Consider the following 25044-nt stretch of genomic DNA (forward strand, 5'->3'; position numbering starts at 1 on the left):
GGGACCAGGGCTTCTGGGTGTGGTTGGGACTCCACTGCACAGACATGACCGCCACACTCTGGGGCCGCCGGCCCCTCCCACGTCCCCAGTTCCCATCAGACCAGGTCAACACCAGGAGTTGACACAGCACTTCTCAAATCCCACACAGGACTGGCACTTTGTAAAGTGTGCAGAAGGACTTCCCTGGTGGCCCACTGAGACTCGAGTTCCCAATGCAGGGGGCCCAGGTTCCAGCCCTGGTCAGGGAACTAGATCACACATGCCACATTTTTAAAGTTCTTTAAAAATAATAATTAAAAAAATTAAGTGTGTGTATGTTTCAGTGACATACATAGAAAGATTTGGGTCAGTTTTTTAAGTCGTTGACCCCTTATTTTTCTCATTTTCGTCATTCTCAATGAAGGCAAACTTTTTTGACATGTTTATTTTTTAAAAATCTTTATTGCTTTGTGATTATACAATAAGTATAAAAATTTAAGTATATGACTTCAAAAAGTGAATTTTTAAAAATTATGAAATAAAGGATCATTTAAAAATCAAGTATCATAAAATGCATGGTTTAGAACATTGGTCCTTTGTGACTCAGTTGCACCCCACTCCACCCCCCAGGATTCCTGCTGTTCACATGCCGTGTGTCCCTTTGTGACAGGCTCTGCATGACCAGCACATGCTTGTGATACACACTCAGGTCACACTGGACATGACCAAGCCACCTTTCTCGCCTGTACACTCAACAGCCAGCTTTCCACATCTCACAAAACGCCTGAAACTGCTACAGTGTTTTGCATTAGGTAGACGTGTTGGGTTGAATCATGAAATTAATCTGACCATTTCTGACCCATAAAAACAGCAATTTCCTCTGGTTCAACGTCATGCCACCGTCAGCTCTCTGGACATTTGGAGGGTTTCCCACTGTTGCTGTTGGAAACAGTACACCAGTGGATATCCTTGTATTTTACCCAAAAAGAGTCACAACTCTTTCAGCCATTCAGAAGAGGCCCGGGGAGGGGCGCTGCATTGCCTGGGGCGTGGAGTCCCATGGAGCTGGAGGATCCCCGAAGCCCGCCCAAGTGGCCAGGCAAGGGTGGAATCTACCCGATGGGGGACACTGCACTCAAACGGGTGAAGCCTCAGAGCCACCACTCCTGACCCCGGGCATCCTGGGAGCCCCTAGACTTGTCCTCTGGCAGCTGAGCTCGCGGAGCTCAGAAAACAGCTTCAGAAATGTGCTCCAACAAGAGTCTGTAGGACGATGTTATCAAGTTTTTTCCAAGAATATTGGAGTGGCAAAAAAAACCGAGACTTCACTGGTGGTCCAGCAGTGAGGACTCCACTTCCGACGCAGGGAGCACGGGTCCAACCCCTCGTCAGGGGGCTAAAGCTCCCCCACGCTGCGTGAGGTAGCAGCTGTTGGAAGGATGCCAGCACTCCGGGGCCGCGTCATGGGCGCTGGCGGGCAGGCCGCTTCCTCCGCGATGCCGCCGGGGTGCAGTAGACCCTGCTGGGGTCGCAGTGGAGTTTGTGGGTGGTCTTCTTGTGGCAGGCGATGTGGACTAACTTGAGGTTCTCCAAGGTGAAGAGCAGGCGGTAGAAGTACTCCCAGTCCACCTTTCTCCCTTCGGCGTCATGGACGGCCGCAGCCAGTGTGGGCACGACTGCACGCTTCTTTTCTATTCTGTAAAGCAAGGTTAGGAACGTCATCTTCTGTCCTCACAATGCCCCCGCCACCTGCCCCCGTTTAGTTAGCGCCTCATCTGCTAAACTACAGAGATGGGTGGACATGGTGTCTACTCAGCTGAGCCATCAAACAAGATTTGGCTGCATCCAGGAGAGACAGGTGGAGAGGGTGAAGCTCTTTAGAGGAGCCGCCCTTGGATCATCCCAGCCCGAGGGGGGTGGGCACTGGGAAAGGGCTCACCCAGCAGCCACTGGTGCGCTGGGGACACCCCTTCACAGACTGACAGGGGCACCATCGCCATGCATGGCCCCCACCCACCGGGCCAGCCATCTCACGTTGTAAAAAGTACGTGGTGCGTAGTTAAAATACCGAGAAGTACGCTGGAAAAAATGAGAGTCAAGCATAGTCCCGTCACATGAACAACAACATTCTGACTTCCTTGGCTCACACTTTATCTATGTGCAAATTCACTAAAAAATTACAAGATGATATATGAACATTTTTTAAATAGAACCTTACAAACAAAGCTATAGTCACCTCCAACTACAGCCTTTAATCTCACTTCCCAGAGACAATCCCTGTTAAGGGTCTGACATCTGCCTTTCCAGACCTCATCCTATAATCTTATCTGCAGACACATGTGTCCATTTAAAACAACCATGACGTCGCTTTATGTGACCCAATTTCACATATAAACAACAGTTCAAAAGACCTCACGGCACCCAGTGGAGAAGCTTGAACACTGATAGATGGGACCGGAAACAGCGAAGCTGGGGGCTGGGGGCCGCTAAACTGGCACAGAGGGCCCTGTCCCCATGACACAGAAATGCTGAGCACCAATGAGTAAGTGTCTGGGAATAAAAGAAAGAAGATGGCTCCCTCTGCAGACACAGAAACCATGGCTGGACCACAGGTCTGCGCTGCACATCACAGCCCACCAGGGTTCCAGTCCTGGTGGGGTCCCAGGGGCCTCGAAAGCCAGGTGGGGTGGGGCTGAGACCCCCTCCCTGGCCATTAGTAGAGGAAGAGAGAAGATGCCAAGGGTCCAGGTCTTCCAGAAGAGGAAGGAAAAGCCTCTGTATGAATTACCAACCCCACCTACTGGTTCCATGGGTCAGCCTGGCCCACTCTGAGGGCTGTGCTCTGCTGGTGGGCTGGCTGGGGGCTGGCCCTTCTCCCCACAGGGTCTTTCATCCTCCCTGCCGGTCGGGTTGGGCTTCCTTGAGTGGTGATGGTGGCATTCAAAGAGGCTGTACCCATGTGCGAGCCTGCACCGGGCCTCCCCAGCTCCCTGTCTGCTGGAGCAGGTGGCCAAGTAGATGCAACGTGGGGGTGGGAAGGAGGCCCGAGGTAAAGACACCCATCATTGTTGGGCACAGGGCGCCATCAGCACCCTGTGAAGCTCCAGTCACATGGAAAACCAGGCCCTCAGCCCACCTCTCACACAGACACACATCCAACTTCCACACATCCCACCACATACCGCTGCAGGTGGTATGGAAGCTGCCAGCAAGGAAGCAACATGCAGTTATCTGACAGCCTCCGACTGAGCCTCACCACACGGGCAAAGGATGGCAGCTGTCAGCTCAGATGGGCCCGTCTCAAGCCCGTGAGAATAAAAGCAATAACACGGCCAGTGGGACAGCCCTCAGACCAAAGGACATGTCAAGGTTGACAGGACGGGCCAGGAGTGGCAGATCAAGTTAAATCCAGCCACGCATATCTGAGGCCACGTGGATCTGAGTCCACAAACACTCACATCACCACCATGCAAGCTCGGAGGAGTCATAAGTGACTGCGGCATTGAACAGGCACCAGGAGAGGCAGCCAGGAATCCGGCAGCGACTGAAGACATATGCCTCCCTCTACACCTGGCTCAGACGGCAAAGAATCCGCTTGCAATGCGGGAGACGCAGGTTCAATCCCTGGGTCAGAAAGATCCCCTAGAGGAGGAAACGGCTACCCACTCCAGTATTCTTGCCTGGAGAATCCCACGGACAGAGGAGCCTGGGGGGCTAGTGGAGCCTGGTGGGCTACATACAGGCCACAGGGTTGCAAAGAGTCAGACACAACTGAGCAACTAACACTAACACCAAGCAGTTCACAGAGCAGCCATGAAATCGCGACGGAAACGGCAGAGCCCTTAGACCCAAATAACAATGCAGTCACCCAACTCACAGCAGGTGGCTAAAGCGGACACCGACCTGAAATGTGTGTGTTAGAGAACAAGAGAGATACAAAGTAACTGATAAGCAAGACAAACACCTCCAAAATAGAAAGAACAAATGAAAAATAAAAGGCAAATGAATGGAGTTAAAGAAGAGGCCGAGGACAGCTCTGAAGGGAGGGAGGGAAGTGCTGGTTCCAGAAGACCTGTCACAACACGGGGCCCTGGGGGGTGCCCTTGGGGGTCTGGCCCCATGCTCCCGGGGGCCCCTACTGCAGGGAGCAGGCCTCTGGGCCCAGAAGCCCTGCCCACCTGAAGCCCACCTGGACCCCTGCCCCGCCACCCAGCCATCACTCCCAGGACAGGCTGCAACCTGGTGCATGCACCCTCGTGGTGTGAGGGGGCCTGAGGGTGGGGAAGGAGGGCAGACTCTGGAAGCCAGCCACCGCAGCCACATCCCAGAGCCCTGAAAAGGCCACCAACTGGGACAAGGAGCCTGGACTGGGTGACACCGTCCAGGAGGGCGGACGACGTATGCTGCGTTGAGAGTCGGTTACTCCTCTGTGTTTCACTATTTAAACACGTGGCTTCAGCCCCACCAGAGTCAGGGTGGGCCTGCGGCCATATCTCAGGAAAAGAAGCCAACATTTTCAGACCCTGGCTGCCTCCTGGTCAAAACCACATTTTAAATTAAAAACCAGTATGCGTATCTATGTGGATGTACATACGTTTAGAGAAAGAGCGGAAATGTAACCGACGTGTTTTAGGAGACGTGACCCTGGCTCCAATGTACAAGCCCAAACCGTAAAAACGTACCCTCAAAGAACCAGCGTCCAGGATGTAGAAAGAATTAGGAGACCAAAGCCAGACAGAAAATGAGCAGAGGCGGCAACAGCAGCTTCCCAGAACGCGAATGGCCGACAAACTCACAGACAGCCCAGCTTCCTAGTAGCCAGGCAAATGACCTGTGACCAGAGAAGCTGCTCCCCACCCAGCAGGCGGGGAGCACGCAGAAGACCCGACACCAAGGGGGGCAGGGCCGGGGCCCGAGGACTCTCCACTCTGCAGGGCAACCCGAGACTCGTGGGGGCAGACGGCGACGCTAGGAGCCAGCCCCCACGCAGGCGAGAACCCGAGGATATCTTTATGGGGGGCTCTGCCTGCAGGTTCCTCCGTATCTGTGCCTCCTTCGTATCCGTGGATTCAGCCAACGCGGATGGAGAACTGTAGCATTTCCTACTGAAAAACCTTGTGTGTAAGTGGACCCGCGTGATTCAAACCCCACGTTGTTCAAGAGTCAACAAGAAAAGCGTCTTGGTTAAAATAGTAAAATTTTCCATTTCCTTTTTTGAATGAGCTAACATACACATAAAAGCAATCCTGCCACCCAAGACGCACTTACACTGGCTAAAGCAGGAAACGCCCTGCACATCACCACCCAGTCCCCCCACCCCCGACCCTGGGACAGGCAGGGATCCCACTGGTGCCAAACTGACTGGGCCCTCGGCTGCCAACCACCGGCTTGGCCCACTGGTGGGTGCTGGGGGTGGGCGAGGGGACACGGAGGGCTGCACTGGTATGGATGGGGGCCTGAGCCACCGCACTGAGTGACACTACCACGCAGGTGACAGTGGACATCCGGGGGTCTGTGGTCCATGAGCCGGGCGTGTGGAACACCAGGCAGCCATCAGCCCCAGAGCCCGGGCAGGGCCAGGCCAGCAGGCGCCCTGCAGTCTGTGCCCACACCCCCACCCCACACACTCACACGTGATCCAGGTTCCAGGTGCTGAAGAGCACACGGCTCTCCCGGTTACTGTAGGGGTTGATGGAGTGTCTGGAGGTACAGTCGTCCACATCAAAAGGACCCTGGACGAAAGAGAAGAGGTGACGTCCCCGAGGCCAAAGAGCCGCACCTCCAAGTTAGAGGCACCCAAGTCGGGGGTAAGGCCCTGTACATGGTCTGTGCTCAGGAGGCAGACACTCTGTCCTGGCAAGGCACCCCGCTCCCTATGACCCCAGTGATGCACTGCATCTGCGGAGGGGACCAGTTAACCCATCAGCCACCAGGAATGCTAGGCTCCCTACTATGTACCTCCTGTGCCCCCAGCCCTCCCCACACCACTCCATCACACGGCTGTTCCCTTTCTGCCTCCTCCATGGCATCCCGGCATTTCCCTGTTACCTGCACAGGCTGGGCCACGCGGACGAGCTAAAGTGTCACCTCCCCTTGAAGCCCCAGCTGCACCCCACCCAGAGACCCAGCCAGCATCCTGAGGGCCCCCACAGCCTCTCTGCAAGAAACCCACCACCCAACTCGCTGACAGGCCTTCGACCCAGAGCCTGCCCAGACCGGAGCAGAGGTGCTGGTCACTGTCCCCGCCACACATACCGCCAGGCTCAGGACACACTGCCCGGGTGGGAGTGGTTAGGTGAGAGTGACGTGAAGCCAGGTGGGAAGGAGCAGTGTCTGGGTGCTTGGGACATCACCCTTGGAAGGGGCTGCCTGAGGGGGGACAGAGGCAAGGGGGGCTACAGGGGGAGACTGGCCCACTGCCAGTGGCAGGGAGGGGCTTTCACTAGAAGTGCTACATGCAGCTCACGTCCACCCACACCTGGCCTGCGAGCAGCTGTGCACAGCAAGCAGTGCCCCTGCGCTGTCCCCATGGCTCAGAAGGCTGCTGCCAGCTGATGCCGCCCTGCCAGGGCACCAAGCTCTACCAGCACCGACATGTCACGTCCGGCCAAGACCCTGAATCCAGGCGGGCTCTCTCATCCGGGCCTTCCCACAGGGAAGACCACACATCAGCCACCACCCAAACGCTTCCCTCCTCTGAGGCCAGGACAAGGTCTCTGCTCACAAGCAGTTGTGTCCTGACCCCTCCCTGCATGGGCATCGTGGGAACTCATCAGGAAGGCAGGTTCTCAGGCCCCATGGAGCTGCTGAGCAACAACCCCGGGAGGGGCCCAGCTGTCCTCACAAGCCCTCCAGGGGTTCCGACACCACTGAAGTCTGGGAACCACTGGTGGGGCTGACCATTCCCTCACCCTGTGCAAGCTGGCTCCCAAGGGCTGCCCCAGCTCACCAGGCCTTGGCCAGGCTGGCCCAGGAGACACTCATGACTCACCTGGCAGGAGAACCAGCCTTCGGGGGTGCAGAGCCGGCGGCCAGCCTTTGCCCCTCGGTCGAAGTAGCTGCTGTTGTACTGGGCGGCCTGGAGCTTCTGCTGCATGGAGCCCACGAGCCGCAGGTACTCCTCACGAGCCTCTGCGCCCACCAGGGAGGCGCCAGAGGTCACCTGGAGAGGCAAGAGCATCCCTGAGCACTGGCCACACACCCTAAAACCCACTGCTGCCTGGCTCCCAGTCCACTGAATGCCATGGCCCTCAAAGACCCTGCCCCCCGGGGTCCCAGCAGGGCCCTGAGGTTGGGGGGGTGGTGGTCTGAACTCTGCCCCCTGAATTCCCAGCAAGGCCCTGAGATTGGGGGTTCTGGATCCTGCCCCCTGGAGTCCCAGCAGGGCCCTGAGGTCAGGGAGCTCACACCCACCATAACTGTCTGACTCTGGGAAGTTCCTCTGGGCCCATGAGACGGAGCTTTGGTCACAATCAGATAAGAAGCTCAAGCTCTAGGCACACTGGCTGCTCCGTCTCCCGAGCGCTACCCGGTGCTTCACGGCAAGAAACCGGAGAAAAAGAGTGCAGGTGAGAAGCAACCTCCACATCACCACCCACTAGAGTGCAGGTGAGGACTCGCACCCGTGGGCCCACACTGAGCACCAGGCAGAAGCAAGGGGACCGCCTGGCCCAGTGGGAATGACAGCAGGACAGCAGACAGGTCATCACAGAATGGGGCTGGCACCCAGCGGGGTCTGTGGATGATGCCCCGGAGACACCCACCAGCCAGCCTGGGAAGAGCACTTCACCAGCAGAAGGAGCCTGAGGGTGGCTATGGTCAGCAGGGGTGGAAGCAGGGACGAGGGGGAGCGGGGTCAGGCCCCAGGGCCTCAGATACCCCAGCCCTGAGGTTTCCTCTGTGCTCTTAACAGAACACATGTGGGCAGTTCTGCACCATGAATGATAAACTCTAGTCCAGGACACACAGCCGGGAGCAAGGTCAAGGTGTGGGGGTGGCGGATCGTCTGCAAAGAATGGAACATGACACCTCCTGGCTGACATCCGACCATGAGGTATAGGAGCAACGGCAGGGGCCTCCCAGGGCGAGCAACTCAGTGCTGGCTCACGTTCACCTGCACCCACACCCGCACCAGCCCTCACTCCTCTGACATCCACACCAGTCCTGGGAGCCAAGTCCCAGAGGCAGAGCCGGCTTCCTAAACCTGGCCAGCACACCAGGACCTACTTCTCTCAGATAGCTCCGGATCCGGCTCTCGCAGCTGTATCTCAGATAGCCAGACTTGCTCCTAAAACGGGACTCCAAGCCTGCCGGAAGGAGAGACAAGACGCCTGGAGCCTGGGGCTGTGATCTCCTGGGAGGGGCGGACAGGAGGGCTCTTGACTCGGCTCCATCTAGAAACGTTCTGACGGGAACCTGCTCCTTCTGCAAAGGAAGTCATCTCTGGTCCACAAGCACAGAGCACCTCAAATGCCACCGGGGAGCCGCTTTCCCAAGGGGGCTGCTCCACCTGGCTCAGAAGACCAGTCCAAAAGGTGAGATAGGTCCAGGTGACTAGATGAAGAAGATATGGTCCACCCATGAGATGAAATATCATTCAGCCTTAAAGAGGAAGGGAGTCCTGACACCTGTCTCCACACGATGAACCACGAAGAGGTTATGCTGAGTGAAGAAGGAAGATGCATGAGCTCACTCATACGAGATCCCTGAGGAGTCATATTCCAGGGACAGGAAGATGGGGGACCAGGGGCAGGGGAGAGGTGGGGAGTGATGCCCACTGGGGACAGAGCCTTAGTTTGGGAGGATGAAAACCTCTGAGAACAGGTGGTAGGGCTGCTGCACAACACTGGGACTATATTCAATACCAGCAAAGAACTACATGCCCCCCAAAATGGTGAAGATGGTGAATTTTACTTCATCACGATTGAAAAATAATAAAATGGCCAACTCCAGGGCTGCCTGGACCCTGGCCCTGTGCTTGGGAAACCCCTGGATCTGGGAAATGACGGAGACCCCAGGTCTCAGAGAGTCAGTCCCAGGGAAGCCCTCCGCACCCGCTCCCTCCAGGCCAGAATCCATGAGGTACCTTCAAACCACAGCGGGTCCTCGGCCCTGGTCTCGGCCGCGATGTTCTCGCTGACGGTGCCCAGCAGGTCGGCCAGCAGCTTCTGCCGCAGTGGGGACCGCTCATCCGAGAGCAGCTGCCGGGCGGCCTGGATGACACCTGCGTGCGGCTCCTGGAACACGCTCAGGAAGCGGCTGATGTCACTCACGACTGCCATCGAAGAGGACAAACACAGAGGCCACCAGGCCTTGGAGCACGGCCTCTGGGAAATCGCCTCCTTCCCCTGCCCCGACAGCCACCAGCCCAGTGCTCCTGGTCCCCCACATTTAAGGTGGCAGTGGGGAGGACAGATGGGGAGAACACGGGAAATGAAACACACCAAAGAGAGTTGCTGCCCTTCCCCGTCAGCCTCGCCTCCTCCAAGTGAAACCACCTGGTCTTGGGCCCTCACTCGAGACCTCAGGCTCCAGCTCATCCCTTCACTATCTGGCTGACTCCCCACCTTTCCACACGCACCCCAAAGCAGCCACCCCTCCAGGTAAGCGTGAGAAACTAAGGGCTTCGTCCTATAAGCAGACATCCAGACCCACACGAGGAACGGGCCCCACAGTGGCTTGGGTCATTTCAGGGACTTGCGGCTGCTTGGAATTCAAACATCAGTGCGATCCACTCTCCACAGGCTAAGCAATAAAAGCCATGTCATCATAGCAACTGGTGCAGAAAGACAGAGAAAATCTTCAAGACCTAGAGCTTGTCGAAGAAGTCTCAGACTGAACCGCAAAAGTATATGTACAGAAACATAAAGGGGCTTCCCTGATGGCTCAGTGATAAAAAATCAACCTGCAATACAGCAGATGCAGGTTCAATCCCTGGGTTGGGAAGATCCTCTGAAGAAGGAAATGGCAACACACTCCAGTATTCTTGCCTGGAAAAGTCCATGGACAGAGGAGCCTGGTGGGCTATATAGAGCTGGACATGCCTTAGTGACTAAAATAAGAACAAAGAAAGATAAAAAGAGACAAGAAGGACTTCATCAAAAGTAAAAATTTCTACTCCATGTATAAGACCTGGTTAAGAAAACAAAAAAAGATGAGCTACAGAGAAACTATCTGCCAACCACACATCTGACAAAGACTCACGTCCAGAATGGACCAGGCGAACCCGCGAGACTCAAGCAGGAAAAATACCCAACTACACAGTGGACAAAAGATGCTTCGCAAGAAGGTTTACAGATGGTAAATCGGCCCAGAAGATGGCCAACACCATCAGCTGGGAGGGACATGAGAATCCAGACACCACCACATGCTTGCCGGAGTGGCTAAAGCAGAAACAGCGACAAGGCCAAGAGCTGGTGAGGCCACAGGCGCCTGCTCCTGTCCTTGCTGTGGAAATAAGCCAGGACTGCAGCTCTGGAAAGCAGCGTGGGGCTGCTTCTTTTTCTTGGTAACAACGTTATTCAGATTTAATTCTCTAGAGGGATAAGGCCCGACAGAGGAAGGATGCTCGCCACACCATACATGTCACCTTCACTGCTGCCAGCAGAGTCCCAACCAAGGGCCGAGGCCACATCCACATTCCTGTCAGCCTCTCTCTCTCCCCATCCTTTCAGCAGAGGGGGCAGGACAATCTCAGTCCTTGGAGCTCCACTGCCTTCCCATAGCACCTGAATCGGAAGCCCCTTTCTACAGGAGCCAGACGACCCTCCTAGGGGACATGCCTGGCCAGTGGCTTATGGCTCCAGTAGCACTTGTCACCCAGCAAAGATTCCACTAAAGACCCACCTCCAAGGGCACTGGCTCCAATAAGGCAGTGCCAACAGGAACCTGAGGATGGATGGGTGTCCACAAACCCAACAGAGATCAGACACTAAGCGTAGAGTCAGTCACCTGCCTGTCCCTTAGAAAACAGATTAAGGAAATGTTTACCGACAAAGACACAGGGAGTCGTTTGGACGTCTACATAAGTTAACTTGAATTTATGCTGACTAGGACAGCCTGTCTGTGGTAGATCATACATACGGTGTGCATCTGCCTTAATTATTAAAGAAAAGGTGCACTGACCAGAAGTAAAGAATGTCCATGTTAAAAGTAAAGATTGGGGAATTCCCTAAAGATCCCATGGTTAGGACTCAGATCTCACTACCAAGGACCGTGGTTCAATCCCTGGTTGGGAAACTAAGATCCCACAAGCTGTGCAATGCAGCAAAATAAGTAAATAAAGTTTAAATGCCCCTGTTCCTGGGACGCCAGTGATGGTTACTCCTTCGATGGGCAAGACTTTGCCGGTGCCAAGGCCATGCTGACGCTCTGTGCACATGCTGATCTGCTGTTTCTGAACCCTTAAAGGAAGGCATCCCTGACTTGTTTAACAGTCTTTGTCCTGAAGACACAAAACTGTGCTGAAAACCCTGCTTCTCCGGAGCAGATCCTCGGGGTGATCTTAGAGACTGTCTTCTGGGCTACAGTCCTCAGTTTGGCTCAAATAAAACTTTTCTATTCTTATTATTGACTGTTTATTGATTAGTTTGGTCAACAAAGTCCAGTAAACGGGACAACCTTGCTCTCTGGCTCTGCTTCTCCTATAAAACTGGGCAGCCTCCGAATCCCAAAGCCCACTCTCTGCCCTTAGGAGTTACTGCTGCTGCTGCTGCTAAGTCGCTTCAGTCATGTCTGACTCTGTGCGACCCCATAGACGGCAGCCCACCAGGCTCCCCCGTCCCTGGGATTCTCTAGGCAAGAATACTGGAGTGGGTTGCCATTTCCTTCTCCAATGCATGAAAGTGAAAAGTGAAAATGAAGTCGCTCAGTCATGTCCGACTCTTTGTGACCCCATGGACTGCATGCAGCCTACCAGGCTCCTCTGTCCATGGGATTTTCCAGGCAAGAGTACTGGAGTGGGGTGCCATTGCCTTAGGACACCTCAAATGAACATAAATAAAACTAAAGAGATTTCCTAAAGAGACACATACAACAACCAACTGGACAGGTGGGCTCCTGGCCAAGAAGATGGACAACTCTGCCATCTGAGTTAGCTCTGCCTCCGGGGGCTTTTTCCTTTAGGGACCAGAGCACAGGGACCCTCCTTCCCAGGGCTGGCATCCCCTAGCAGACCCTCTGCACCTCCACAACCACACCCACTTCCCCATCAGTCTCCAAGATCCCCAACACTTACAGCCCTGCCAGGTCTGGCCAGCAGTGAGAAGCACAAGCTCTGAGTTGTCAGGGGCACTCCGGAAGTAATCTCCAGTCAATTCCGTGCCATCCTCATAGAGACACAGGCGGGAACCAGGGATGGGGAGCTGGGGAGAAGATGGAGGTGAGATCGGGGTGGGATGCTCACTTCCTGGGTCTTAGGGGGGCCCAATCTTGGGGTGGCCAATCTTGGGCTCCCATCTGCAGCCCTCACAGAGAACAAGAAGGAACCATGTTGTAAAGAATACTGCCAGAGATGCAGTCTACACATAGGGAGCACGTCCATCCAGGGGCCCTACTGTAGGTTGTTCTAAGACTTGGAAAGTCACAGAGATGAATATACACTGGTGACCCCTTTGCAGGATTCACCACTCAGACCCTTTCAAACAGAGCTCCCCTAAGGGACTTTAAAATCCAAGCCTGTCTCCAAAAATGACGCTTGACTGCTTGCACTAAGCCTGTAAATGCATCCCCATCAACGAGGCACATGGCCTGACAGGTGTCAGCATGCAGTACCTACAGCTCATGTCTCTCCCTGGCACTGATTAATTAAGGAGAAACTTACTGAACAGGACTCACCTCCTCTGTCTACAGAAGTGTGACCAGCTCACGGGACTATGAACCTGCAGAGGTTTACTCCTTTGCCACGCCACATTGATCCATTTTATAAGTTTTTATACCCAATTCCTTCCCTTCCCCCGTGCCACGCAAGTACACACACACCCAGCGCTGGTCTAGGCCCAGTGGAGGAAGTTAAGACAAGGGTAGGAAGGATGGCTGAAATCCCTAGAACAGTAGTGCCTAAGGACCATGAGAGGCCTCAGAGCCTGACCCTCCATGTTACACCAGGGAAACCAAGGCAGGGAGCATGTGAGCCATGAGCTGATGGGCACCAGAACCAGGTCCCTGGGCATCAGGCCAGAGCTGTCCCGAGCCTGGCAGTCAGAAGGGAGGAGAGCCATCCCAGTTCTCTACAAAGTCCCCCTGCTCTGATCTGGCCCAGGCGCCAGACAGGGCACTGGGGACTTCTCCACAGCACAGGAAATGAGGATCTCTGCAGCTCAACGTCTCCCACATCCCTGGTTTGGAAGTACAAAAGCAGTGCCTCTTATTCTCCCCAGATGTCTCCCAAGCAGGTGGGCTCCTAAGCCCAGGGGCAGAGGCTTCACTCACTCTGCTGAGACCCGGCACCAGGACCCAGAAGCCTGGAAGGACCCCAATCACAGCCCACCCCCTATCACACACACACCCCTCCCCACAGTGCCCACACCATCAGAGGCTCGGCTAAGAGGCTTTGGGTGGACCTAGCACTGGGTTAGGTTTAAACACCGGCCTTTCCTTGGTGGCTACAGCAGATTACTCAGTCCCTCCGAGCCTCAATTTCCTCATTTGTGAAACGCGGTGGGAGCATCCAGTTCAAAGCAGGGCACCTGAACGTCACCAAAGCCCAGGACAGAGCCCGGACAGAGCCCAGGGTGGGGCACGTGGCCATCGGCAGTGGTCAGGCTCAGGCTCTCTGCCCCGAGATGGTGGACAGAGTCCTCTCCCACCGTCAGGACTCAGCGGCCTACTGTGTGGCTTGGGGCAGCCTGAACTCGGCCAGTCCCGACGCCGCAGGACGACGGATCAGCACGGTCCCATCCTGCAAGTGGAGGCTCCCACCCCGCGGCCCCACGGGGCACCTGCAAGTGTTGGCACCCCTTCCGCAGCACTTCCTCACAGCTCCTGCCCGCCACCCCAAACTTCTTCTCGCTATGCAGGGACCGCAGCTTGAACGTCTTGGGCTTCCGGAGCACCGCCGACATCCTCAGAAACTCTGGCCCCGTGGGCGGCACCTGCTCGGCGGATCGCCGTGGTCTCCACTCCAGGTGGTCTCCACTGGGAGAATCAAGGCCACGCGCCGCCCTCGGAAACTACATTACCCAAAAGGCCAGGAAAGCGGCGGCTTGCCCCTGCCTTGTGCGCAGGCGTCGCCGCCGGAAACTTCATTACCCAGAAGGCCAGGAAAGCGGCGGCACACCCCCGCCTTGTGCGCAGGCGCAGAGCGACGGGGGCGGGGTCGCGCACGCGCGGCGGCCCGGGCGGGCCCGCCTGGTTGTCATGAGAGCGGCGGCCGCGGCCCGGGCGATGGGCGCTGGCCGCCGCGGCTGCTCCTCGACTGCCACCGCCACTGCGGCTCGGGGGTGCGGGCCTGCCTGGGGCGGCGACGGAGGCGTTGCCTGAGCTCCGCAGAGGGTGCGGCGCTGCCGAGGGCCGGCGGAGATCCTGAGTCTTGCGAGTGTCCTGACAGGTACCTGAGCGGGCCGGGGCGGGACCGACGTGCGGGGTTTGGAGCGGCGGGGCCGGGTCCACACGGGCCTCCGTGGGCGCGGCCCGCGCGCTGCGTCACCGCCCGGGCGGCCCGCGGCGCCTGCGCTCGGTTCCTGCGTTGGGCGGCTGCGCGAGCCCGGCGACCCCGACTCCGTGCGGGCGAGGTGGGAAGGAGTCGGCTCTTGAACCTCTTCTGCTCCGAGGACTCTCTGGGGCACTTGCGAACCTTGAGGTTGCTGCACCAAAAGCCATTTAACTGTGTGCCATTTACCATAAACCGTTTAACTGTGTACTACTTACATTTTCGTAAGAAAAAAGTGAGTACAAGTTTGTCTCCTAAGCCTTGTAGCAAGACATTTGGAAGTTGCTGAATTGCTTCAGCGTAACGTAGCTATCCAATTTCCCTGGTGCAGAGTGAAAAGCTGACTCCGCAGGGATGCCGGAGATGGAGCTGGCGCTGGTTGTGGGGAGAGGACCGCTGCACCCGGCTAGCTGGGGCCCGACCAAGCTCCGGTTCCCCCCAAAATGTTAATGGTGAATTTTGTAGTGCCTGATATTAGTGTCCTCAGTGACACCCCAGGTCTCTTACAGAAGACTTGAAGGATTATGCAGAAAAGATTCTAGGGTACAGGGTGGAAGGAGGTGGCCGAAAAAGAATCCTTTTCAAATACCCAAACCGAGGTAATAACGTTGCCTCTGCCGTTCCTCTGCACTTCTCCTGCCTGGCTCCTAGATGCCAGGGCTGTGTTTGGGATTCATTGAAGCCGCATTGTATAGTGGACACAGCCTTTATTCCGATTTAAAGGGCTCCATTTCTGAGTCTTAGCGCCATGGCCGAGGGTACTGGTCAAGATCAGAGACTGGAGCTTGAGCAGCCTTAGGACAAACCCTGCCTGCGTGGCTTCATAGTTGATGACCCTGGGCCAGGCCTCTCTGTGCCTCAGATTCATCATCTCTACATCAGGACTGTCAGAACTGTCATGAGGGTGTAAACACGTGTATCTGCATGGAGACACACGGTGTGAGGATGTCGGTCTGTACACACATAGCAAGATGAATAAATAGCATTTCAGATCTGCAGAATTTCAGGGTACATGGTCACACTCAGGTGAGAATATTGAATAGATAACCTCTTTTGTTCAAGGTGGGATAGACAGTAACAGCACCTTTAAAGGTGCTGGAAGGATGTAGGGAATCCCCAGCACAGGGCTCTCACCCTGAGCTTCAATAAGTTTGGCTGGACTTTAGAATCTACCACAGGAAGAGAGGGTTAGAAAGGCAGATTGGGCTTGAGTAGGATCCCTCAGGCGGGGCAGTGCTCCAGGTCGAGAGGCCTGGCTACTGTCTTCTAAAGAAGACAGTGGATCCCTAAGAGGGGATGTATTCAGTCATCCTTCCAAAAGTGGGGCCAGTGACACTTGGCACAGAGGGTGGACTTAGAAGTAGATGGGCTGGGGGAGGTATGGAGACTGAGGGGAAAGTCAGCCCTGGCTGTGAGCCTGAACCCTAGTGCGTGGGAGGAGCTGCAGGCTGGGCGAGACTGGTGCCCGTCTGGCGCTGGAGCTGGAACACAGGCCACGCTCTGCAGTTGCTGTGGATTATGTCACACACGTCCATTTTCTGTGCCTGCATTTCATCAGTTTCTGGGTTAGTTTGATGTTCCTCTACTATCCTGTGACATCCTTCAGCAAACTTTGTATACCGAATGACTGGGATCTTTAATAGTGGTATCTCTTTCTGTTTTTAATGCGTTTGTTCATATAGTCCAAGAAACCTTAGCAAGTGCCGGCCAGTAATTAATTTGTCGACATAGTCCTTTTCAGGGTATCAATAACAGTCAGAGGAGGATCCAGATCCATCCCGAGCACATTAAAACAAGCGTGTCTTACGTGGGGTGTGCTCATGCGTCACCGCCTCCTGAAAATCTCAGTTAATAGTGTGTCCCACCCCAGAGAACCTTCTGGAGAAGCCTTTATCCTCTGTGTTTTTGAGGGCTCTTGGTTGCATACTGACCCTTCAGCCAAACTGGCCAACTGCAGAGCATCGATGGCCTTAGTAACTGGGGAGTCAGTGGGAGTCTGTGAGTCCTTTGGGCTTTAAGTCCTGATGCTTACAAGGTGGGGGTGCCTGCCTCTCTCAACACTGCTTCCCCATGTCAGCCCCACCCCCTGCCCAGAGCTCCCCACTACTCTAGCAGCCACCCTCCTCCCAACTCTTACCCCCTACCCCTGATGCTGTGCTTCAGCTCAGCCTCTGCAGCAGAGTCCTGGGACTGAGCAGCTTGGTCCTATTCTCATGGCTCCTGAGTCAGTTCCTGAGGAGGACGTGGAAGTCTTGAACTGGCCGAGCTGGGAAACATGCCCCACAGGCAGGGGCTGAGGGGTGCAGGGTGTGGGGAGGGCGGAATCACGGAGGGAAATAGGGATTGCGGTGCTGTTTTCAAAGGAATGGGCAGAGCTGGACATCATTACAGCCACGCTCAACATGATGGTAGGTAGCTGTGAGCCAAGCCAGGTGCAATTTTTTTCTCCTGAGAGAAAAAAATCATCCAGGCAATACTTACCCATCTCCCCACCGCTGGCCACACACCCTGGCTCCAGGAGCACGGTTGTGCATGGAAGGTTCTGTTTGTGGTTCTGCTCTCCCTCTGCTGGTCAGCGTTTTCATGTAGCAATGGTTATGCTGTTGATTAAACGGCCCCCTTTCCCGCTTATCTTTGTATAGCTGTTTAACACACTGATTTATTAGTTTCCTAACTAATTTGAAAAACTTTGTATTCATATCTTAGCAAATGACCTTGTTTTTCAGAGTAACACAAACTGGATGAATTAAAGCCACAGAGATATATTCTGGAGGCCAGAAGTCCAAAATCAAGGTGCACGTGTGTAGGGCCACACCCCCTGTGCAAATCCTCCTGGCCCCTCCCAGCTCTGGTGTCCAGGTGGTCCTGGTGCATGTGCAGGGCCACGGCCCCTCTTCAGATCTCCTGGCCCCTCCCAGCTCTGGTGTCCAGGTGGTCCTGGTGCACTTGTACAGGGCCACGGCCCCTCTGCAGACCCCTTCTGGGCCCTCCCAGCTCTGGTGTCCAGGTGGTCCTGGTGCATGTGCAGGGCCACGGCCCCTCTGCAGACCCCTCCTGGCCCCTCCCAGCTCTGGTGTCCAGGTGGTCCTGGTGCATGTGCAGGGCCACGGCCCCTCTGCAGACCCCTTCTGGGCCCTCCCAGCTCTGGTGTCCAGGTGGTCCTGGTGCATGTGCAGGGCCACGGCCCCTCTGCAGACCCCTTCTGGGCCCTCCCAGCTCCAGTGTCCAGGTGGTCCTGGTGCATGTGCAGGGCCACGGCCCCTCTGCAGACCCCTTCTGGGCCCTCCCAGCTCTGGTGTCCAGGTGGTCCTGGTGCATGTGCAGGGCCACAGCCCCTCTGCAGACCCCTCCTGGCCCCTCCCAGCTCTGGTGTCCAGCAGGGCCACAGCCCCTCTGCGGAACCCATGCTGGCCCTCCCAGCTTAGGTGTCTGGGGGTCTTGATGGCCTTGGCTTGTAGGTGTGTTGCTGCAGCTGCTTGGCCCTTGTCACTTGGCTCCTGTGTGTGTGTGTCCCTGTCTCTTTACTGATAAGGACACAGTTGTGTTGAAGCAGGGCCCTCCCTACTCCCATAAGACGTCCTCTTAACTTGCACACTGTTCCTAGATGTCCTGTCAGTGGTCCTGGGAGTGAGGGCTTCAGAGCGCTTTGGGGACACAGTGCGGCCCACAGTGCTGCTCAAGCTCTTTGGACATGTTAGTATATTTGGGAAAAGTCATGGTAACTTGAATGATACTCTTAAGTAATATCAGAGGTGCCTTAGAAATTACATAATGGGAACTAGACTGTTTCAAAGCAATGGGACAGGCTGACTGGGCTGTGAATTGCTTGTGTATCAGTGAGGCAAGAACTAACACGTAAGTGACACTCGTGACGGTGTCACTGTGTGCCCCCGAGCCCCCCGATTTTGAAGCCATCTCTCCTGCTCTCGCACACAGCCTGGCTCACAGAATGCCCCACAAGATCGGATTCGTCGTCGTCAGCTCATCTGGACACGAAGACGGCTTCAGTGCCCGGGAACTGATGATCCACGCACCGACCGTCAGCGGGTGGAGGTCACCAAGGTGGGCGGGATGAGGGGCCGTGGAGGGTGGGTCGTCAGGGGCACGTGGACTCTCTTGGTCTAAGTGCTAATGTTGTTACAACTCAGACGCAGGACCATGCAAGTGTGGGGTTGTGCTGCCGCCTCAGCCATCTAGTTACATGCTGGACTCTTTTCTTTCTATTTTTAATGAAAATTTGTTGAAACTTTTTCTCTATAACTTTAGCCCACATTCGCTTAAGTGTGCACATACGGAAAAGCAGGAGAACTGCCTGCACACTCCAGCCCCCCCCCCCCCCCCGCCCCCCACACACACCCAGTTCCCTGCTTGAGGGCCAGTCTGCATTCTCTGTGCTGGGTGGTAAGGATTTTGCATCTACTGCTGTTGTGTAACATAGGACCTCAACCCAGAAAGTCTCTTTAAGATTCCTCTGGAATGTTTATTTGTACACCTTTAAAAATGCTCATTATTTGAGTGATGTAACACTAGTGAGTGTTTTTCAGAAACGTATTCCCGAGAAGCCTTCTTTCTTCCCCAAAGGTGGGGCAGAGTTGGTTATTGGGCTGCCCTGGGGCTTGGTCGGGCTTCCTGGGTGTTGTCAGCGTCAGCTGCCTGAGGCTGCTCGCCTCCGGGGTCTGCGCTCCTCCAGCCTGGTGTTCCAGGTGCCAGGAGAAGGCTGACTGTTGCTCCTAAGTCATGAGCATGTGAATCTGTGTGACATTTACACTGTCATGTGCTCGTGACTTACATTTACTCAGGAGGCATGTTGCTGAAAAGTTGAATGCAAATCCCATTTGAAATTCAGACACATTTTCCTCTCGGAGTTTTTAAGAAATGATTATGTAACACAAAATTTAAAGTAACGTGACAGTTCCAAATTGTATGATGGCTCTGACCCACGACCCTGGGCCTGAAGGTAGCCAGCTGAACAAATGAAAGGACCAGGGAATATCAGGTGAAAACTTTTTGCAACCAGTGCACTTGCTCCCTGATTTTGTGTAATTGGGTTTCTACCTCTCCTGGAACATTTTTCCATGTGCAGTAGGCGGTATTTGCTGTCGTTCCAACACCTCCTTACTCAGCAAATCGGTAACTGGGGAATATGTACTCTTTAGCCAGTAAGTTAAGTGATCGCCACTGGGTGGCTACTCCTGTGGCTGTGGAATCGGCCAGCTCTTCTAATGGTGGGAAGAGGTTTCTAATCATGTTCGTTGGCACCTACTCTGATGGGAGGAGAAAAACCCTCCCTACAGAGGCAAACCCAGGGTCCTCTACTGTGCCTCCGAGAAGCTCCATGTAAGGCAGCTAAGGAGGTTTAATGGGGTGGACCCATTGGGGGTAGGGGGGTTTATTTTGGTATGAAGAGAAAGTAGAACAGCGAATATAGCAAAAGCACACTGTTTCTTTACACTCCAGCTGTGGAGACGACGAGGTGTCCAAGCACAGGGCCATTACCAGGACTTCCACATGTGAAAGAGTAGCCAGGAGGAGATGTAGGACCCCCTCCTCAGGAGCAGCATTTGTGGACTCGTTTGTCCATATCAAGGAGTCATTAGCATCATTCAGCCAAGCCTCAAATACGACGTTATCACATAGTGAGAGTCTTCCTAAATACAGGGGTATGACAGCCAGCTTACACACGGTCTGACTCGCGTCAGCTGCTCCAGTGTCGTCTGCATGTATATCCAAGAGAGCTTGAATTAAGCCACAGAACAGGGGCACGTGGATTTCGTATTCTCACCTTATAAGAGGGCCCTACAGTAGAACAGTTAGGTACAGAGTGGCATTGGGATTCCAGAGAAGTTACATACAGGGTGAGTGAGGGGTCGCTGCTGTCATGGACAGGTCGTTTCTGGTGATAACTCCAGCAATCAGAGAGCACCCTTCTTTCACAGTAGATTGGGAAATGCGCACAAAAGTGTCTGTCCAAGGGAGAGAGGGGGAAATAAAGTAAGAAGCAATGGTGAGAAAAGGGCATATGGGCCTGGCCAGTCTTGGCCATCCGTCTCGTCAGATGTTGTCTGCTTCCATTCCTGGAAACTGGTGCTTTCACATCACCACTCGTTGGTGTGCAGGGCCATCCACTCAGGGCTTGGGGCTCTCTCTAGGTGTGACATGAATCCAGGAGCTTAGCCGCACAAGGGTTGGTTAGCAGCACCTGATGGGGCCTTTCCAGTGAGGTTGAAAGGAGTCCTTCTGGGGTGTCTTTTCCAGAAGGTGAGATCTCTAGGCTACAAGGTGTGACGCTCACAGCAGTCGTCTCCCGGGAACCTGCTGTGAGAAGGCTATGCTATTAAAGCACGATCACTGTCAGTGGGAGCAGTAAGGCTCTTGCAGTATTGAAGCACGGCTCTGTTTATCAGCTGTAGGTCAGAAGAGGCAGGACTGGCTGTCCTGGGCATCCTCTGACCATCTCAATGGGTGAGTGTTTGAGTTCCCAAAGGGGTTGATCTGGGGGTTTATAGGGACCAACAGTGATGCTTTTGGCCAAGGTATTTGGAAGGTCTCTACAAATGAAGCTTCCCTGATGGCTCAGGCAGTAAAGCGTCTATCTACGATGTGGGAGACCCGGGTTCGATCCCTGGGTTGGGAAGATCCCTTGGAGAAGGAAATGGCAATCCACTCCAGTACTATTGCCTGGAAAATCTCATGGACAGAGGAGCCTGGTAGGCTACAGTCCATGGGGTTACAAAGAGTCAGACATGACTGAGCAACTTCACGGTCACGTACAAATGTTGCCAATTGGGTCTTAATAATGTCATTAATGCATTAGATTAGCCCTGTGGATTGAGAATGGTAAGACAGTAAAAGCGTAAAACTGACCAGACAGCACAGACCCACCTGTCCAAGTGTTCAGCTACTGAAGTTCAAGGGGTTCCCCAGGAATAGATGGTGTTTTCTAACAGGATCTCAGTCACAGAAGAAGCAGTAGCCTTTCTACAGGGGAAAGTTTCAGTCCAGTGAGAAAACGTGCAGCTCATAACTAAACATGTTTATGTCCCTGAGATGGGAACAGCTGAATAAAATCCCTTTGCCAGGCCTCACACGGCCCGTGAGCAGTTTAATGCAGTGCAGACAGGCTTTCCTGGATTAAGTTTCAGACAGATGAGTAAGTAAGGGGGTCGCTTTTCACAACCTTATTAATATCATCCCTCCAGTACTGGCTCGTGAGCTCTGTCGTTTTTGCCAGTAGACCAGTGGCATCATGCGTGTACAGTGGGCAGTGATGGGGACTCTGGAGCTTCTGCTAGGACCAGATTGTGGTTTGGCCCAAACCAAGAGTTCTCTTTTTATCAAGCCAACAGTTATTCAGTTCCCAATATTGTTTTTCCTTTTCTGGGGCCAGTTGTTGGGCATTTCTAGTCAGTGTTCCTAAATTGTCCTCTGGGGCACATGGGGCTGTCTCTTTGGACCACGATAGAGGTTTAGCCAGAGGTTCCTTTGAGAGCAGCATTTTGGCAGAAATGCCAGCAAGGTCATTTCCTTTTACTTGCAGGGAGTCAAGTCAGGAATGCCCAGGGACCTTGACAGCAGCCAGAGCAGGTGGCATGAGTATGACATCTAATAAATCTCAGACATAAGAGCCATTTTAAACTTTATTCCCATCAGAGGTAAGTCAAGCTTGCTGTTTCCATATTGTCCCAAAGTCATGGGCAACTGCACAGACATACAGGCTCTGAGTATAAACGCCGGTGGTTTTGCCCGTGGCTGCACCACGAGCTCCAGTGAGAGGGTGTGCTTCCTCCTGTTGGGCTGAAGCAGCCACAGATATCGGTGCTGCCTTGACAGTTTCAAGAGGCGCTGCGACAGCAGCCCCACGTGGTGATGCCTTTTCATCCTGTGAATAAGAACCTTAGTAAACCATGGAAAATCTGCGTTGGTCAGAGGAGTCTCCTGTAAGTTACTACAGAGTCAAAGGGGATGTGTCGGTGTGAGCCGTCTGAAGGAGTTTTGTCGGTGAAGCTGGAGAGGAGTAGCAGGGGTGAGGTTATTACAGCAACAGTGAGTTATTCAGGAGTAGTCAGAAGGAGTGTTTCCCAGGAATTGAGACAGCTAGCAGGCCAGCATGGTGAGGATTCGGGAGAGCTCAACTGCACAGGCTACAGAGATGGTTAGAGGAACCCGGGGATTAGTTTTTGGTGCCCAGAGTGGCTCTGAGACAAGGGGGCTGTCCCCATGGCACAGGGTCCAGCTGTCGGCCATATACCCGATGGGTCGATGATGGTCCCTGTGTTTTGGGGCAAGTACTCCAAGGGTATTCCCCTCCTCCTCATGTCAGAGAGGAAGAAAGGAAACAAAGCTGGGATGTCCAGGGGCAGGGCCCTTATTAAACTTCTCTTTAAAGCTCCAAAGGCAATATCATCCTGATCTCGGCAAATAAAAGGACCAAGTTTGTTGGTTTTTAGAAAACATATAAGGGCTGGGCCTTAAGAGGGAAATTTGGAATTCAGTGTTGACAGTAGCCAGCTATCCAGAACACCTTGTAATTGGACTGAGTTTCAAGTTTGGGGAAGTTGAGAATACCGTGAAGCCTACGGGGTTCTAAATGTAGCCTCATTCTAAGATCAGGTGCCCTAAATACTGAATCTGAGTTTGAGCAAATGGCAGTTTTTCCTTAGAGACCTGGTGTCCCTTTAAAAGGTTTAACAAGTGAATGCTGTCTTCCTGTGAAGTTTTAGAGGAGAGCACAGAAGCAAACCATCCATATGTTTTAACAAAGTAGAGGCTACAGAAAACTTGATTGTCCAGATGAGCCTTTAAGGTTGGAGAAGTAAGGGGGAATTTCAGGGCCTTCCCTGGTGGTCCAGTGGTTAATCTCACCCTCAGGAAGCAGTCCACAGAGCAGTCACAGGGTGATTCTGCTCCTGGTAGGAACGGATGCTGGTCTTAGGTGGGTTTAGGGACCACAGGGTGCCAGGGGTAATGACATTGTGGATTCCAGAGATTCTGGACAGACCTCCATCCTCAACCATTGCATTTCTCATGGGCGAAACAGAATGCTGCAGGGACTGGTATGAGCGAGCATGTGGCCCTGGCTTTGAAATCTTCTGCTATGGACTTGATGCCTCTGAGGACCTCTATTTAATTATAAGGTATTGATTAATTCTGGGGAGAAGTTTTGAGGGATATGTTTAAATATTAATGTGAGAACACTGGATTCTGTGAATTTCAGTTGGAGATTTTTCGTATAAGGAGAGCAATAGCCGATCCAGTGGTGACCAGTGATTAGTGTCCTTGAAATCAGCTCTAATACATCTGAGACCGAGCAAGTAAAAGATAGTGGAGGTCATTCAGTTCACCTGGTTGGTTATTTTGATGGCCAACAGTTCAAATTCTAGACCTGTTTCCCCTTTCAGGAGAAAGAAATTCCAGGATGGCACTTTCCTAAGAAATCTCTGCTCCTGCTCGAATAGGGGTGAAAGAACTGAAGGAGAAAAGAGAATGTGTCTCTCAAATGGCCTGAATGAAAGGGAGCGGGTTCCAAGATGGGAACCTTCTTGGGTTCGTTAGACATCCCCCGCTTTTTCAGCTGGTCAGCACTCTGAGGCAGAAGCTCCCCGAGAGCAGTGGGCTGAGCACCAAGAGTGTGGCTCTGGTCATTGAGGATACAGATTCCTTCCCAATCCAGAGGGTGGTTTCTCCAAGCCAATTAGGAGGTTTGGGAAGAATCCCTGTGGTTCCTCAAAGCCTGGTGCTTGGGTTAGGAGGACATGGAAAGGTTGTTTGGAGCATGGAAGGCACCTGCAGTGCTTAAGCCCTAAAGGTCTTCCCCCCACTCCCCACAATGTCCTAGCTTTTTGCAGTAATAGCAGAGACTAGGGGTTTTTTTGTTTGTTTGTTTGGAGGTGTGACAGGGGGCTCTATTTGTTGAAGATTAAGGATGTTAGTGGCTTTCCTTTTGGTTGAATCATCCAGGGCTCAAACAAGCTGATCTACCAAAGTAACCAGACCTGGAGTGGACATGGTTTTCCATTCTATCCTGGTCCTTTTAACTGAAAGAGAATCCCCATTCAGCCCATTCATGAACACAGAGTTGGAGGCAACCCAAGTGGATTCAATATCCAAAAGAAGACCCAACATTCTCAAGTCAACTATAGTGGTCATGAGCAGGGTTTATAAGTTTCTGCATGCAAGCCTGAATTTTGTTCCATTCATCAGGATTAAGAAAACCTTTGGAAACTGTTCAGTGAAAATTTCTAGCAAGTTCTTGGGTTTCCTGCTGTCAGTCAGCATCTGTTTCTCCAAATCCTTTTCAGGATTTTCCCATCAGGCAAGTTTCACGCAACGTCAATCCTGACAGACATAAACCTGAGAAGCTAGGTTGCTAAGTTCAGAAGTGTACTGGACTCCTCAGCAAACACATGGGGTTCCTCAGT

General features: G+C 53.7%; 2 protein-coding genes across 9 annotated transcripts in view; one reads left to right on the forward strand and one right to left on the reverse strand.

The window, feature by feature from the left end:
• Positions 1-421: 421 nt before the first annotated feature.
• On the reverse strand, positions 422-14166 carry DFFB (DNA fragmentation factor subunit beta). Of its 3 annotated transcripts, none has more exons than XM_004013765.5 (7): positions 13917-14166; positions 12215-12341; positions 9065-9253; positions 8206-8285; positions 6971-7141; positions 5611-5711; positions 422-1675 (listed from the first exon to the last, which is right to left on the reverse strand). In XM_004013765.5, the coding sequence occupies exons 1-7, from the start codon at positions 14037-14039 to the stop codon at positions 1441-1443; spliced, it is 1026 nt and encodes a 341-aa protein (XP_004013814.3). In that variant the 5' UTR covers positions 14040-14166; the 3' UTR covers positions 422-1440. The 3 variants fall into 3 exon arrangements, with proteins under 3 accessions (XP_004013814.3, XP_042113299.1, XP_042113298.1); XM_042257365.2 differs by lacking the exon at positions 422-1675 and adding an exon at positions 1682-5081; XM_042257364.2 differs by lacking the exon at positions 422-1675 and adding an exon at positions 1682-5084.
• Positions 14167-14334: 168 nt separating this feature from the next.
• Positions 14335-25044, forward strand: part of CEP104 (centrosomal protein 104) — a 40495-nt gene continuing 29785 nt past the window's right edge. For 5 of the 6 annotated variants that reach the window (XM_042257358.1, XM_042257361.1, XM_042257362.1 and 2 more), the window contains exons 1-2: positions 14335-14524; positions 18563-18688. In XM_042257358.1, the coding sequence (XP_042113292.1) occupies positions 18576-18688 (113 nt within the window). In that variant the 5' untranslated portion in view covers positions 14335-14524; positions 18563-18575. Of the gene's footprint in view, positions 14525-18562; positions 18689-22183; positions 22279-25044 lie in introns of those variants that run through there. The other variant, XM_060396137.1, reaches the window with a different exon arrangement.

The sequence above is a fragment of the Ovis aries genome, chromosome 12, assembly GCF_016772045.2.
Source record: "Ovis aries strain OAR_USU_Benz2616 breed Rambouillet chromosome 12, ARS-UI_Ramb_v3.0, whole genome shotgun sequence".
Lineage (NCBI taxonomy): Eukaryota > Metazoa > Chordata > Mammalia > Artiodactyla > Bovidae > Ovis > Ovis aries.